The following is a 16,745-nucleotide window of genomic DNA, read 5'->3' on the forward strand; positions in this document are numbered from 1 at the left end:
CTGAGAGATGTATTTTGAATGCCTGACACCTTGGCAAGGAAGGCACCAAGCAAGGTGCTATTTAACTGCATGTCTAAAACATACCAAGTTTAAGCAAAATAAAAAAAAATTCCTTCAGTAGCACCTTAAAGACCAACTAAGTTTATATTTTGGTATGAGCTTTCGTGTGCATGCACACTTCTTCAGATTTTCGTGCATGCACACGAAAGCTCATACCAAAATATAAACTTAGTTGGTCTTTAAGGTGCTACTGAAGGAATTTTTATTTTTATTTTGCTTTGACTCAGACCAACACGGCTACCTACCTATACCAAGTTTAAGTTGGCCAGATTTGCTCTCAGGAATTGTGATGACTAAGCAACACTACTAAACTGAAAGGGGCATGTTGCACTCTCCACCACACTGCACCGGAACCTATCTACTTGTTCCCTGTGCAGCTCCTAACAGCAGAATAAAACTATTTTTTAAAATAAAAAATATTATAACCATTTCAAGTCTTTACTACTCTGCCCATCCATAGCTAAAGTATATATGCTAGCTACTGAAAGCAGTCTTTGCATATGTGTGTGTATAAATATATTGTAAAAGGTTCCTGGTGCTAATTTGCCCTCCCACTAAAAACCCCTTTATGATTGAAAAGCCCAACTGGCTCTTTTTGGGAAGCAGCGAGGGTTTCTCCGTCTTCCTCAGCCCAGAGCAACCTTCCTTTCCATTCAGCTGCGACATTTTTCGGGCTGCTTGAAAGAAAGGGCTTCTCCTCCAATTAGTGCTCCCGAGATCCTTAAGGCGAAGACAAGCCAGGCAGACTTGGGTGAAGCTCATTATCTGAAGAGGTGGATAAGTGTATTTGGTGCGGCCTGGCCAGGAAGGGGTCTTAAGTGGGAACAAAGAGCCTCCCAAAGTTTCTCTGGTGCAGTGGAGGGCAAAATCAGCTGGAGGAGCTCTCTTCCTCTCCAGCCCCTGGAGTTGGGGGCCCTCGAGAGGCTCCCACAGGCCTTTAATTGGCAGCCAAGACTGTGTCCAGGAGAGAGAGACCTGCATTTAACTCTGCAAAGAGGCACCTGCATGGGGGAGAAGGGGCTGGCCAAACCGGCTTCTCCTCCTGCGACTCCGAAGGCAAATAGGGATTATTTCATGGTCTCTTGGGGGAATTTCAACCTAGGGGTGTACGAGAACCACCATCCAGCACCATACCTGCAAAAAACCCTCTCCCCTGTGTACCAGGCTCTGTACCAAGAGGCAGAAATGACAGGGCCTCTTTCCTCTTCCCCACAATAACTGACCCAAATTGGTAAGAAAGATTCTTATGGCACCCTAAAGACATGCTTGTTATAGCACAAATTCACTTCATCAGATTCTTTTGCTGCGACAGGTTGACAGGCCTACCTTGCTGGGAGCGCAAAACAATCTAGCTATCAGATGGTTGCACAAAAGTGTTTATAAAGGCAGCAGCTTTTCTGAAGGGCTGGCAAGGAAATTTTCCAAGCAGGGAAAATTGTAACTGCTTCACATGATTTGTAGAGCATAAACCTAAAATGTGAAGTGTGAATACAACCAACAGGCATTTGCAAACAGTTTCTCACACAGAAACACTCATAAGAAAGCTACAATAAAAAATAATAATAGAATAATAATACTTTTATTATTTATACCCTGCCCATCTGGCTGGGTTTCTGCAGCCACTCTGGGCAGCTTTCAACAGAACACTAAAAACAGAATAAAACTTCAAACATTAAAAACTTCGCTAAACAGGGCTGCCTTCAGATGTCTTCTAAAAGTCAAGATAGTTGTTTATTTCCTTGACATCTGATGGGAGGGCATTCCACAGGGCGGGGCCACTACCGAGAAGGCCCTCTGTCTGGTCCCCTGTAACCTCACTTCTCACAGTGAGGGAACAGCCAGAAGGCCCTCGGTGCGGGACCTCAGTGTCCGGGCAGAACAATGGGGGTGGAGATGCTCCTTCAGGTATACTGGGGTGAGGCCATTTAGGGCTTTAAAGGTCAGCACCAACACTTTGAATTGTGCTCGGAAACGTAGTGGGAGCCAATGTAGGCCTTTCAAGACCAATGTTATGTGGTCTCGGCGGCCACTCCCAGTCACCAGTCTAGTTGCCACATTCTGGATTAGTTGTAGTTTCTGGGTCAAAGGTAGCCTTCAGAGGTAGCCCTATGCAGAGCCCATTGCAGTAGTTCAAGTGGGAGTATGCACTACTCTGGCGAAACAGTCCACAGGCAGGTAGGGTCTCAGCCTGCGTACCAGATGGAGCTGGTAGACAGCTGCCCTGGATACAGAATTGACCTGCGCCTCCATGGACAGCTGTAAGTCCAAAATGACTCCCAGGCTGCACACCTGCTCCTTCAGGGGCACAGTTGTCCCATTCAGGACCAGGGAGTCCCCCACACCCGACTGTCCCCCATCCCCCCAAAACAGGACTTCTGTCTGTCAGGATTAGCTGCAGCTTTCAGTCAAATGTACACTCATATCAAGCTCAGGTTTACTGCTGCAGGATATGTGTGTGCGTATGTAAGCCTACACCTGTGAGATGGCTAATTTACATGCACATAAAAGGTAAAAAGACCACGTGGGTGGCGCTGTGGTCTAAACCACTGAACCTCTTGGGCTTGCAGATTGGAAGGTTGGCGGTTCGAATCCCTGTGACAGGGTAAGCTCTCATTGCTCTGTCCCAGCTCCTGCCAACCTAGCAGTTCGAAAGCACACCAGTGCAAGTAGATAAATAGGTACCGCTCCGGCGGGAAGGTAAACGGTGTTTCTGTGCGCTCTGGTTTCCATCATGGTGTCCTGTTGTGGGCCAGAAGTGCTGGCCACATGACCCAGAAAGCTGTTTGTGGACAAACGCCAGCTCCCTCGGCCTGAAAGCGAAATGAGCGCTGCACCCCATAACTGTCCAGGGGTCCTTTACCTTTACCTACATGCACACACAAGCTTTCACTTACTGTGTCACTCAGCAAACAATGAGGAAAGGGTCGCACAAAAGTGTTTATAAAGGCAGCAGCTTTTCTGAAGGGCTGGCAAGGACATTTTCCAAGCAGGGAAGATTGTAACTGCTTCACATGATTTGTAGAAGAATGAAGATGCCCCCCTGAATGCTCTGGTCTACCCCTCCATTCATGGGCAAACAATACCGCAACTCTCTCCCTGGCATGTCTAGCTGTCTCAGAGACCTGCCTGTTTCACAACTTGGTCCCTCCCTTCCCACACCAGCTTTAATTTTTGTCCACTGCACTTTTTGGTCGTATCCTGCAAAAGGGAACAGGGCTCCTCCATGATCCATGACAAATGAAAAATCCTGAAATTCCCTCTCCCACACAAAAATGCAGTAGGCTTGTCCTTTTTTCTAGTGGGGCCACCCTTACTTCAAAAGAGCTCTAGGGCTTGATTCAAGCATTCCATCCCACACCCTGATCTACTGAAGTAGGAGGAGGAGGAATGATACTGATATGATAGAGCAGACTATGCTACTTCAAACTACAGATTGCTGGTACTCCCCTAAACAAATTCCATGCAAGTAAAAATACAAGGAGAAAGGGAGCAAGCAACGGTAGCCCAGTCTGTGCTGTCATCTCATTCTGCTGCATGTCTATTTATACCAAGTCTAATTTGAATTAGTTCATAGTAAACATATTGGATCAAGGTACGAGCAAAAGCTAAAGATTAGCTAAAGTTTAGGCTTACAAAAACATGGGGTGATACCCAGTGTTATTCATACTCAAAGTAAACTCACTGAAATCAACTGACCTAAATCCATTGTTTTCAGTGGATCTACTCAAGAGTACAACTAACATTAGATAATAAAACCATAGTTGAAAAATGAAGTGAATTTCTTAACATTCCTGCTGAGCAACCAGAACCAATCCTCAAATCAATAGTGAAAAATATGCCCAATTTTGAAAAGTAATACTTAATAGGGTGAGTGCCATGTCCATTACATTAGAGTGCAATCCTAAACTGAATTCTGAGTTGAAATGCCTAAATTCAATGCAGTTTACTCCCCAGTAAGCATATGCAAGATTGTAGCTTCAGTTTTTCAACAACAGATTATTAGTAGGTGAATATCTGAACACAATGTTGAAGAGAGGAAATTGGCCGACATACAGATTATTATTAATAGAGGTGGGTGGAAAGGGGGTTAATGCTGAAAGAATATGAGGAACTAAAGATTTTTTTACAAAGTTGGTTACATCATAGACAATTAAACGAACAGTTTAAGGAAGACAATAAGAAAGGTTTCAGCTACACAGTGTCAACCTTTCAAAAAGAGATAATTGAAAGTGATACGAAATTACTCAAAAAATGTGTAATCTCCTGTTATATGGGGAAATGCTGGATGAAATGGTAAAGTCAGCACAAATAAAGTAGGCTCAGGATTTAGGTCACAATATACAACTTGAAGATTGGGAAAAGATGTGGAAAGTGAATTTAAAATTTACAGATTGCATTTTATTGAAAAAGAATTATATGAAAATGATGTATAGATGGTATAGTACACCAGAGAAAGTAGTAAAAATGTATAAAAAGGGATCTAAAAGCTGTTGGAAATGTAAAGAAAAAGATGGTACATTTTATCATATGTGGTGGGAATGCAAAAGGGTTAGAAATGATAGGGAAATGATATAGAATGAATTGAAAAAAAAATGTTTAAAAAGACTTTTGTTAAGAAACCAGAAGCATTTCTCCTAGGAATTTTAGATCAAGATTAAAAAAAAGAAAATTGGAAATTATTTATGTATGCAACAACAGCGGCAAGAATTATATTAGCACAAGCTTGGAAGACAGAAGAAATACCAACGAAAGAACAATGACAACTTAGGGAATATGCAGAACTGGCAAAATTAACAGATAAATTACATGAAAAGGATAACAAAGACTTTAAAAGAGAATGGGAACCATTTACAACAGGGGTAGGCAACCTAAGGCCCAGGGGCCGGATGCGGCCCAATCGCCTTCTCAATTCAGCCCACGGACGGTCAACGTGTTTTTACATGAGTAGAATGTGTGCTTTTATTTAAAATGCATCTCTGGGTTATTTGTGGGGCATAGGAATTTGTCCAGCCCCCCACAAGGTCTGAAGGACAGTGGACTGGCCCCTGCTGAAAAAGTTTGCTTACCCCTGATTTATAACATATGTGAAGAGGCAACATGAAGAATTGGACTCACTGGTAGGGCTTGAATAAACAAACACAACTGTATATAACAAAAAATACGGTAAGACTATATGTATTGGGAAATTTTTGGAAAACAACACGCAGGGTGAGTAATATGGAAATAAAACAAAATGGGAATGTGAGGGAAGTCCAGGGGAGGGGGCGTGATATGGAAAATTATTAGAGAAATATTGTTAGGGGATGTATACATGGAAAAACCAATACTGTAAAAATATTTTTTTTAAAAGAAATGCATTGCATTTGAGAGCAATTTTACATCTAGTGCACATTAAAGCTCTTATTTGTAGCATTAGTCCTCCAATGCCTCATTCACACATGCAATTCACCCATTGATGTAGCAGCCATCAAGGGATGAACATAATGTGAACTGGTCCTGTCTTATCCTAGCTTTGGACATTTTATTATTATAAACTGTGACCTGTTCTGAATGCCTAGCCCAAAAGGAGGCATATAAACACAGAAAATAAATGAGCAAGTTCCTAGAAAAACAAAATTCCTGCATATAGGAAGTTGACAATTCTATTAACGTTTTCTAAATTAAATGTTTGGGACCCAGTTCAACTACCCTTCCTGCCACGGCTGATGTGGGAGTTTCCTGCTGCAAACCTCCTGAGAGCAGAGAGCTGGGATTGTGCGAAAGTAGTATACACCTAGTGTTGTGGTAAGGGGTGAACTATAGATTTTCCCTTTAGTGTATTTGTAAAAGAAGTGGGGAAAGCATTGCTAATTTATCTAATTTAATGGTTGGGTAAGTGCTTCAGGAGGAAGAGGCATTTATTTTGGACCATTCATTTTTAATACGTATCTCAAAATCAAACTTTAAGAAGTTAGTGAAGGAAAGAATAGTCTCTCTCTCTCTCTCACACACACACTGTGTGCTTTAGTAGGCAGGCAGCATGGCAGCATAAGTGGGTCCTGTGGATGAAGTAGCATAGGAATGACCCAGCCAAACTTAGGAACTTCTAATTCTTGTCTAATAATATGAAACAAAGAAAGATACATTGATGTTGTAAAAGATGAAACTTTTACTTCAAAACTTCACCAACTTTTTTAAAGGGACAAATACATCAGCAATGAAGCACTTTAGAAGGAATACTGACCAAAAGTCTTTAAAACATTGTGCTTGTAGAAAGCCTCTAAGCTAACTTCCACAATTAAAACACAATTTCTGTGTGTGTTTTCAATGCTATACTTCATAGGACAAACCTTTTCCTAGCTGTGAACCAAGAGGATATTCTGATGTGAATAAGAAAGACATCAACAATGTAGTAATGCAATAAAAACCACACAGTAAAGACAGAACAGGACTCCTGCTTCATTAGACTTTTCATACAAGCAAGTGCTAATTTTACTTGTATTCTGCAGTACACTTGTAAAGTAACATGTATCATATCAAATCTTATCAGTAAAAATGTACACAGTTTAAAAAGAAAGCTTATCACCTAGAAATTACTCAGATGATAAAGATGGCATTTAAAAAAGGATTATTTTAAGTGGTGGAAATGCCGAAAGCCTAATTCCAGTTGTATCTTCCAGAAGATGGTGGCAATGGGTAAGGCCTTCCATAACCCTGCAAAAGAGAAAGATAGTATTACTCTACTTTTTCCAGTCACAAGATAGTACAAAACAGAAAGAAGACATTGCAAGTAAAGTGCTACAAGAAAAATAAAATGACATACAAATGGAGGCAAAATCCAGCCCAAAGTTAAGCAATTTTATGCCTCATCAAACCCAGAGAGAATTAACGATGTGCTTATCTTTCTCTCTCTATTCTATCCATTCTTAAGGAAATCAGCCCTGAGTGCTCCCTGGAAGGACAGATTGTGAAGCTGAGGCTCCAATACTTTGGCCACCTCATGAGAAGAGAAGAATCCTTGGAAAAGACCCTGATGTTGGGAAAGATTGAGGGCACTAGGAGAAGGGGACGACAGAGGACAAGATGGTTGGACAGTGTTCTCGAAGCTACGAACATGAGTTTGACCAAACTGCGGGAGGCAGTGCAAGACAGGAGTGCCTGGCGTGCTATGGTCCATGGGGTCACGAAGAGTCGGACACGACTAAACGACTAAACAACATATCTTTCTCTCTAAATCAGGTCTTAACTTTGGCTTGGATCATAATCCTCAATTGCCACCAGTCTTTGAACTGTAAATTAACTGCTTGAGACTTGAACTGACCAGTTACTCTTGACCAGTAACATGAAATTATTGTTCACATTCTTTTATTTGCATTACATTATGCATCCTGCAAAAGAGTCAATCAGCTATTTGAACAACAGAATACTAAGAGTTAATTCAAAAGTCTGCAATTGCAAAATTACTCTTTTGCAAATACTGTATGTACAATATTTCAATAAAATACGTTTTGACATAGGGTACAAAGTAGTAAATAACCTTATAGTTTTCTCTGAAAGGGAACTTACGGTAACTATTTCATGCTATGCTTCATAAACAGTACTTGCATCTATGCAAAGGGTTAGCAAAGAGGCCTGTGGCCAAATTCTGATGCCCCAACAACTGCTATTCCATAAGCATCCTAGTGTGCCTGTGACAAGTGAACAAAGCATTTGATGGGCTGATGCCATGTGGTATGCCCACAAATCTACTGGGAAGTAAGGTGATACAATCCTTCTTTTGAAATCATGTTAATGACAAAAAGGAATCTAATGCTGCCCTTGAGTAAAGATAAAGGGACCCCTGACCATTAGGTCAAGTCGTGACTGACTCTGGGGTTGCGGCGCTCATCTCGCATTATTGGCTGAGGGAGCCGGCGTACAGCTTCCAGGTCATGTGGCCAGCATGACAAAGCCGCTTCTGGCAAACCAGAGCAGCACACGGGAACGCCGTTTACCTTCCTGCCGGAGCAGTACCTATTTATCTACTTGCACTTTGATGTGCTTTCGAATTGCTAGGTTGGCAGAAGCTGGGACCGAGCAACAGAAGCTCACCCCGTTGCAGGGATTCGAACCACTGACCTTTTGATCGGCAAGCCCTAGGCTCTATGGTTTAACCTATTTGGGGAATTTTTTTTTACAAATGAAACCCAAACCTGAATCCAATTCTGGGGTCCTATTTAGGCTATCTTTTCAAAGACAAAATATCAAAGTAATAATCAGCAACCAATCCTAACATTTGCAACTTGCAAAGTGCCTTACAGAAAACTCTGCATTCTTTATTCCATCCCCATAGCTTGCAGCAGCTGCTAATGCCAACCAGAGACACATTTTCAGCTGTTCTGGTAACCGGAAGTGGCTAGCATGAGGCACTTTTTATTTGCAACTGTGAGACATGTCCAGATGTGGAGAACTTCAGTTTTTCATTTTCAATAGCCTTCCCCGATGAATGGCTTTTGAACAAGAACAGGATGTAAATCCAAGTGAGGTTGTGTAAGTGTTTGGACAGCTCCATCCCCCTTGCAACTGTGGTAAGAAGCATCCACCAAATGCTCAGGACAGCTTGTCAACAGTTTGATGCAATTTCAATAGATCTTTCAGTACAGGTGTTTAAGGTAAGAATTGCGGAAACACTTGTACTCTCATGCAATCATCCCAGTAAAGGCACAAGTGCAGACCTGAGATATCAATGGATTACTGTGTTTTGGTGCCAGCAGTGAAATGTCATTGCATCAAGGGAACTTGAGGGGTGGGGTGGGGTGGGGTGGGGAGAGAATCAAGATCTGGAATGCATTTCTGTCTTTCAGATTCTATCCCTCTTATAAGAGGGATATCAGATTATCCAAAATTATGCCAGGTAAGAATTTATTCTCCAAAAAGTGACTATTCATACCTACAAAAGGGGGAAATTAAACAAGTTTTTAAAACAGAAGGATAGCTGATCCTAGCATTAGAGAGAAGTAAAACCTCTTCAGAATGCTACCTGTTTCTGGCTGCCTGCCAGTTTAAAACTTTCCAGTTACTCTTGAAAGAGAATTTAAGGCTAAAATTTGATTCTTACCGGTATATTATTTCAAAAGCTAAGATCAGTCCCAGAAGGTGGCTCAATAATTTCCACATTAAGTTTAGTTTAATGTTTTTAATTATCGTTTGCCTATGTACACAGTTTTCAACTGGTTAGAATGTTGTATGCTTACTTATTTTGACTGGATTCTTTATTGCATGTTAAAAAAGAAAATTAGTAGCAAGACTTAATTCAGGCCTTCAGATAAAAATATCATTTTGATTTTAAGCAAAATATTGTATGGCTAATAAAAGAAGTCAGAGATTCTTCAAAGCAATGAGGAGCCTGTGGCCTTCTTGTTGGACTTTAACTTCCATCAGACCCAGCCAACATGGCCAATAGTCAAGGAAGATGGGAGATAGTCCAGCAACACCTGGAGAGCAGGTCCTTCACATGCACAGCATCCACGACAAACTGCCCTCCATGATCAAAGGGAGCAAGCTAAGTCCCACAAAGGCAAAAGAGGTCTGGAAAAGAAGACGGAGCTCCTATCTAGCTGGCAGGTGTAGGAGCTGCTCCAGTTCCTCTTCACCATGCAGTGGCCACTTTTGAAAGAGCAGGGAGGCAGCAAAAGGATCCTATCACCAAACATATTCTTCTGGTAATGAAAATCCTTTGACATTTTGTGGTGGCAGATATTTTTAGCATAGGATGTGTGGAAATTGTTACAAGTCTAGATATCGGTCACAGTCCATATAATTTTATCTGGACTAAAATTAACAGGACAACATTAACTCCAATGGGTCTTAACCACAGTTAGATCCACAGAAAAACTCAATGGGTGTCCAAGTACCTTGCTGTGAAACTGTACTCTTTGCTAAATGATTAACTTACAGGAAGCAACTGTGTGGGGCATGTCTGATATGTGTGCAACCATACATGTGCACATCACGCAGAACCTGCAAGTGACCCAAAAACGTCACAAAAAGGCACGGGGGCAGAAGGGAGGGTGTTGTAGGCTTTTTCAATGGTGCTTCAAATATACACGATTTCACTTAAACACATAGTGCCTTGGAACATAACCCCCACATAAACTATATACAATTGATTTTTTCTTTAGTCAAAGAACATCCTGTTAGCTTTCAGGATTGAGATTACATTATACCCCCCCCCCTTTCTTCTAGCTTGCTAGAGGATCACAAAGAACAACCACACAGCACTTTGTTACCTGTCTTCCCCTCTCCCTCCGATCATTGGGCCTTTGTGGGTAATTCATTGGTCCACCTGGGCGTTGGTACTGATTTTGTTGGTATGGTTGTCCTTGCGAATGAGGCATGCGGTTCCATGCAAGAAGAGGAGTGGCCCCTGAATTTCTGAAGAAAAAACATGTATATCATATGTACAAATTTTTCAGATACAAATGTATATCTGAAGAAGTGTGCATGCACACGAAAGCTCATACCAATGACAAACTTAGAACAATTTTGCTTCTTTCCTAGTAGTGGAACATTAAACAAAAACGAAACTAAAAACAAAACTTTCTGTTTGTCTTTTCACTCCCATATGCTCACTGGGAACAAACCTAAGGATTTAAAAACCTTTGTCAAATTCAGATTCAGGTTTAAAAGATGTCCTGAAAGAATATGGTCCATTTGGTATTGCTGCCTCCCCAACCTGCCTCTGTGCAGTGATTTGAAGTATAAAGAAAAAAAAATCACGTCAGCAAAATGTAACATTATCTCAAGAGTAAACAAGTGTCAGAGTGAGGCTTTATTTTCTGGACATCCAGGCTAATCTGGGAGTACATTCTTTCTAGTTAATTGCAGGTTGCAAATGAATTCTTACTGCAGAGTAGTTTGAATCCAGGGTAAGGACTTTAACCGTTATCTCCCCCCATCCATTATTCTACTCAATATGTCAGAAGGTCTGATCAGGAGGAAACCTTTTCAAGTTCTATTGATGCAGTTTTCAATTGACCACAGTGACCTAGCAACGTAAGCACTAATTGGCATGGACCAACCAACATTTGGCATACTGTTTATATGGGAACACAAATGCAATGTCTTATTATCACCAAGAATGCCATCCCAGATTACCAACAAGTACTGTTTTAACTGTAGCAGTATATAGCAAGAGGTCATATACACATTAATATATGCAGGAAAACGTAGTTTGTTTTAGTTATAGTTAAGACCAAAGCTCTATCACCCACAGGATTTCATCAGTCTTAACCAAAAATTCAAAATCCATTTGAAAACAGATACATTTGAGCAAAATGCTGTATCATTAGCAGGACCAAATAATATAAAGTAGCTAAAAGGTATAATCTGGCTAGTTACATGATCAATATCTTGGGGAAAGTACTGGAAATGCAAGTGTCTAGTGTTGTTGTATAAGCCAGAGTTAACATTTCTCAGGAGCTCCTAGTGGAACGCTACCTAAGCTACTAGGCTAGGATTCAAAGATGCCATGAAAAGCTTCAACTTCCAAAATTAACCTAGCAAGTAAATCAGAAGTTGAAAAGCTGAAATCCTATCTTACAGACAGATTTACTTTCATGTAAATCCATTCATGCAAATTAGATTGCCTGAAACAAAGAACCACCAATGTCTATTTATACCCCAACCTTTATTCCATCATGGAACTCAAGGCAGAATATATGAGATTCTCAGGCAGTCTCCCAGGCAGTTATTGGCCAGACTCAGACCTATTTAACTTCAGCAAGGTTGCTACAACATGTGCCTTCTGAACATGCTCTGGGTCACCTGATACCAACACAGAATTGTGTGAAATTGATAATACTAAGAAAAACCAAGCTTTTGCATTCTTAGTCTCAGACAGCATCTCAGCGGTGGGGGGCAGAAATGTATTTCATCATACAACCTCACAGGTAGTCAGGCCCTATAATAAAGTGAAATATCTGAAATGTGCCAGGCTGTTGTGACATTTGAGAATTATTTCCTCCTTCTAACAAGTGAAACAGTGGATGTATCTTCTACCCCATCTTGATTAAAATTTGATAGGTCTGCCACAGTGAGATAAAATTGTTTCAGGGAGCCAATCGAGTTCATGATATAGCAAGCAGGTGGTCCTTTGAGAATACCTCATTTACATAAATGGTTCTTAGAGGCAGGGGTGGAGGCTTCTCCAAAATGAATGATCTAGTCCTCCTTGACCTGCCATTGTGGTGAGCACATCTTAACTGAAAAGCAGACCAGAATACCGACATAGGTTGCAGACATTAACTGCCCACCGAGATTAACTGGGCAAGTGCCACGGGGTGGGAGAGAAGGCAGCACTCTAGCCTTTTTGTAAAATATTGCAGGAATCTTAAATGTGTAATCTCCTTTTAAAAAAATCTGACCTGCCTTCCCATTTAACTTGGAACAAGAATGACTACAACTAAGTAAACTGCTTGCTTTTGGCCTCAGTTAAATACAGGGGGGCTCAGAAAGGTTTATTTACTCTTGACAGGGGGGAGGGGTGTCATAATGAAAGCATAGCATGTTATGCTGCACTTATGATTTTAACTGATTTAATTTGATAGCAGGACAAAAATTGATGAAAGCACATTAATGAGTATCCTTCATTATAACAATAAAGAGACAAGTCACAATGTTCTTGAACTTTTTTTATAAAAAAATGGCCTACAAAAATAAGGAAAGTAAAGAACTTCAAGTTAAATGATTAATCAGAATTCCCCTCAAATCAGAATTCCCATATACTCTTGGAACTGTGATAGCAAAATTAGAAGGCGATTTACTCAATGTGGTAAAGATCAGAATCCATTACTGGAGAAATACAGTCCATTTTTTTGTTATTGGGTGTTCTCTTATAGCAAGGAACAATACATACAAAGAAAACATATGCTCAATTTGGCAACTGTTTTATCTGTATTATCTTATTTTGCTCTACAGATATAACAGAATTATTCACAGATACACTTTCCAAACCCCAGGATATCTGGTTTTAAGGGCATACAATCAGCTTCTCAATGAAGGGACACACATATAAAACATCCCTTATTATCAAACCATGTCACATTCTCTCTGTTCCATGGTACTTATTGGACTGCAGATTCCTTAATCCTCCTCAGAGTCCCTCCTGCATTTAATTCAGTTCAGTCTTAAGTAGTTAAAGAAACTGTTTTCAGTGGCAACTAATAACTACTGACCTACAGTGACACTGGCCTACAATAGACTTGTCAGGCCTGAAAAAGCTGTACCAAAGAAGCTGATTAGGACTTCAAGAGGTTTGTAGCAAGAATCAATAGCTGGTCTGTACTAATGCTGTGGTTCCTGCACAGTGATGATAAAAGTGGACCACCATTAGTTATGCCTCATTAAGCTCCACGACTCTCCTAAAAAGAAATTTGTTTAGCCTGTCCAAAACCTAATGCAGTTTTAAGCTGCCTGTGTTGAAATTCATAGTGCTTCAAAGAGAGAGAGGCCAAAGGACCAAGAATGCTACAGCAGAAGCATCAACAGCAAAGTTAATTTTGAAGTTTCTGATTATTAAAGGAAAGGTCTTACAGAAACCATCCAAAGATGGGTTTAGAGAGATATTTAGAGAGATAAATGAAGTTTCTTTATAACAAAAATAAGTTATAGAAATTCTAGGAGTTGGTTTCCATTATGATACTAACATATGTAATTAAAAGGAAATTTTTAACGAATACCTGTCAAATCTTTGTGGTGGGTGCTGAAAGAGAGGTGTAGGACCTTGCCATGAGTCTTGGGGACCAACATCTGTGAAATAAAAGCAAAATAAAATATAAACACAGTCGTAACATATTACAGTGAACCACAAATAGGTGTATTTTAAGACTTCTTTAACTCCAGTAATATTATTAAAACCTCAGGTGGCCTTCTGTGAAATGGAGAAATGTGAGATAACTTCCAACTGCAAAACAAAAACAGGCACTCATTCTTAGAAAGACCACTTTAATATATTATCTTTTTAAACCCCTCCCTCCCAAAGCCCAACAACTGCAGCCCCATCAATTAAAATTCGCCCCCATGAAAATAAACCAAATAATCAATTGATTGGCAATCTCATTCTTGTTTACTCAGAAGATACCAAGAAAGGCCAACTTCCAGGCATGTTTGTTACCCATCACCAAGCTTTCCAGATGAGGCGGCTATAAATCTGAAAAGCTAATACTTTTATTATAATCTGTATTAGAAAGCTACACACTAGATGAACTGTGGCTAAGGACACCAGGAATTGCAACCATCTGATGCTACTAAAAGACCACCCACTTACATATTTTCTTAGCTCAAAAGTACAACATACTACAAAGATGCACCAGCAACAACATCATTTAACAAGCCATGCAATTAAATGGCTTCTGTTCTTTTAAATAAATGGACCAGTATACAGAATGAAAGAAATATCTAATCAATAGATCCCTGGTGAGTTCAAAACACTTACATCATTTATCAATCAAAAGCTTCAGTTTCAGTGACATCTTTGATTATCCTCAATGATGTTTAAGTGCAACCTAATTATAACAGGTGGATTCAGAATTTGTCCAATGGATTTACTATGACAGGACAGTAATGTCCCTGTTAATGTGTTAATATGCAAGAACACCAGGGCTTAGCAATAATTTACTGGAATGCCTTTGTGAATGAGAGCGTTAAAAAGGGGATGGCTGGAAGGAAGCCTGAGCCCCTCTCTGTGCACATTCAGACTGGATGGCTTATACTTTAATGGTCTGACCTGAACAAAAACCTTTCATCGTAGCACTTGAATGAACTGTGTACAGTGCAGGCATATCGGATTGACACCAATGTAACTTTGCTGGTGGAGATCCAGCCTAATTTTCAACACTGGCAATTCCTGCTCTGGCTGCTATTTGAGCAGAGTAATTCATGCAGGCCAATGAACAAAGCTTTTTGCACTATGTTCCTAACTGGTCAGACTAAATTAGGGACATCCCTATAGCAACCTCAACATATAAATACATTTGTGGCCAGGATTTGAAGCCCTTAAGGTTTGAGGTTCCTTATGCACTAACTAGGTAAGATAGCACCATCATAAATTAATGAAACTAAGATAGTACAAATCTTGGATTTACTTTAGGAAGCAACTGCTATTGTAATGGTAGTTTAATCTTAAAAAATTCAAATATACAGTCCCTTCCCCATCCAAAAGCATTGTACGTATTAAATTCAAGTCCATGTCAAGACTTCTTAAATTATCTTAATACTGAACAGTCAGCCTGTTCTGAGAAACATACAACTTAAATGGTTTATAAAGGATCTGGCAACCTTTCCTATACAAAACTATTTCACATATCTTTATTACATTTCTGGAAAACTAGCAAAAAGCATACTACATGGGCAGGGGCCCAGCTCATTTCATCTCCTATTCCGATGGGCAGAGCTGGGATGATATTTTTGAAGGGTCAAGGGAGAAGCAGCATTCTAGCCCCTCTCCATTCCATTATCCTCCACTACTTCTGCCTCACCCACAAAATGAGGAAAAAACTCAGGATTTCAAAAAGAATAACATAGAAGTGAAGTGCTAAATGAGAGTAAATAATAATCTGGATGCATTCTGATATCTGCTTTCATAATTGTTAAGAGCAGTTAGCTCAAAATCTACTGGTTTGGACACGTTTCTAACAGTACTGGCTCTGTTATCCAAATATCTGTATAAACAGTAGAATTCCACACAAAGAGACAACATTGAAAATAGTTCTTCTGACGCAGCACACACCTAAATAACAGAAAGAGTTGCAATGCCAAGTTTCTACCTTTCGTCATGGCAATGTAAGAAAATAGGTAAGTGAGGAAACATAAAAACAAGAGATTGACATTTCAAAAAGGTACAGAAAATGAGAGGAGAAATGTCAGTTAATATTTCATTGGTCTTGAAAATGCAAGCAATTCCTAGAACCGATGCAACGATTTAAGCTGCTCTCTCCAGTAGCAACTGAAGTGATAACTTATGTAATCAGCATGGCAATCAAAGCCAAGACTTCATGTTTACTGATTGAAAAATGCTCCCCCTTTTTTTCTTTTTGATTAGTGGAAAGTCAGCTAATTGACAAGTTTATTGACTGAAATGAAAATAATAAAATCAGACACTCTGACAGCAAAATCCAAGCCTGTATTCGCATAGTGCTAGCAGACTCCACTTGACTCCTGCAAGCTATCAGCACACAATTATTCATCAGCTGAAAATTGGCACATCAATGTGAAATCAGGGAACACTACTAACCTCCACAGCTAGCTCTAAGAGAGCTTAGATTGGATTGACTGTATTACCCTGCTATACTCTAATTTTCATTTACAAAAAGATGTCCTGGAAAATAAAAAGCTTAGTATGCTAGGTTCACAAGTTAATGTTCTTAGAATATGGTGAGATTTAAGGAAACAAAAGTGAAGTGGATTTGAATAATTTTATCACACAGATGGAGTAAGATCTTGACGAATCAATATATTGACAAATATCTTCACCCTTATTTCTCAGACCAACACTCCTACCAAACGCAATGATACATGAACACATAAGGATACTTATACAATTGCTAACCAACCACATTGCTAGAAATCCTGAGTCCTGGCAGACCTACTAGTATGCAAAACTAGGGTTTCGTGGTGGTCAGGAGCAGGCCACAGAATTGAGTGATTTCTCCTCACCTCCCTTTAAGCAG

At 40.0% G+C, this 16,745-nt stretch overlaps 1 protein-coding gene across 1 annotated transcript in view; it reads right to left on the reverse strand.

The window, feature by feature from the left end:
* Positions 1-6,184: 6,184 nt before the first annotated feature.
* Positions 6,185-16,745, reverse strand: part of XRN2 (5'-3' exoribonuclease 2) — a 66,903-nt gene continuing 56,342 nt past the window's right edge. Inside the window, exons 28-30 of the mRNA XM_035101263.3 lie at positions 13,758-13,827; positions 10,308-10,452; positions 6,185-6,753 (exon numbers count right to left, since the gene is read on the reverse strand). Of these exons, the coding sequence (XP_034957154.1) occupies positions 6,697-6,753; positions 10,308-10,452; positions 13,758-13,827 (272 nt within the window). The 3' untranslated portion in view covers positions 6,185-6,696. The remainder of the gene's footprint in view (positions 6,754-10,307; positions 10,453-13,757; positions 13,828-16,745) is intronic.

This window comes from Zootoca vivipara, chromosome 8 (assembly GCF_965207765.1).
Source record: "Zootoca vivipara chromosome 8, rZooViv2.hap1.1, whole genome shotgun sequence".
Taxonomy (NCBI): domain Eukaryota; kingdom Metazoa; phylum Chordata; class Lepidosauria; order Squamata; family Lacertidae; genus Zootoca; species Zootoca vivipara.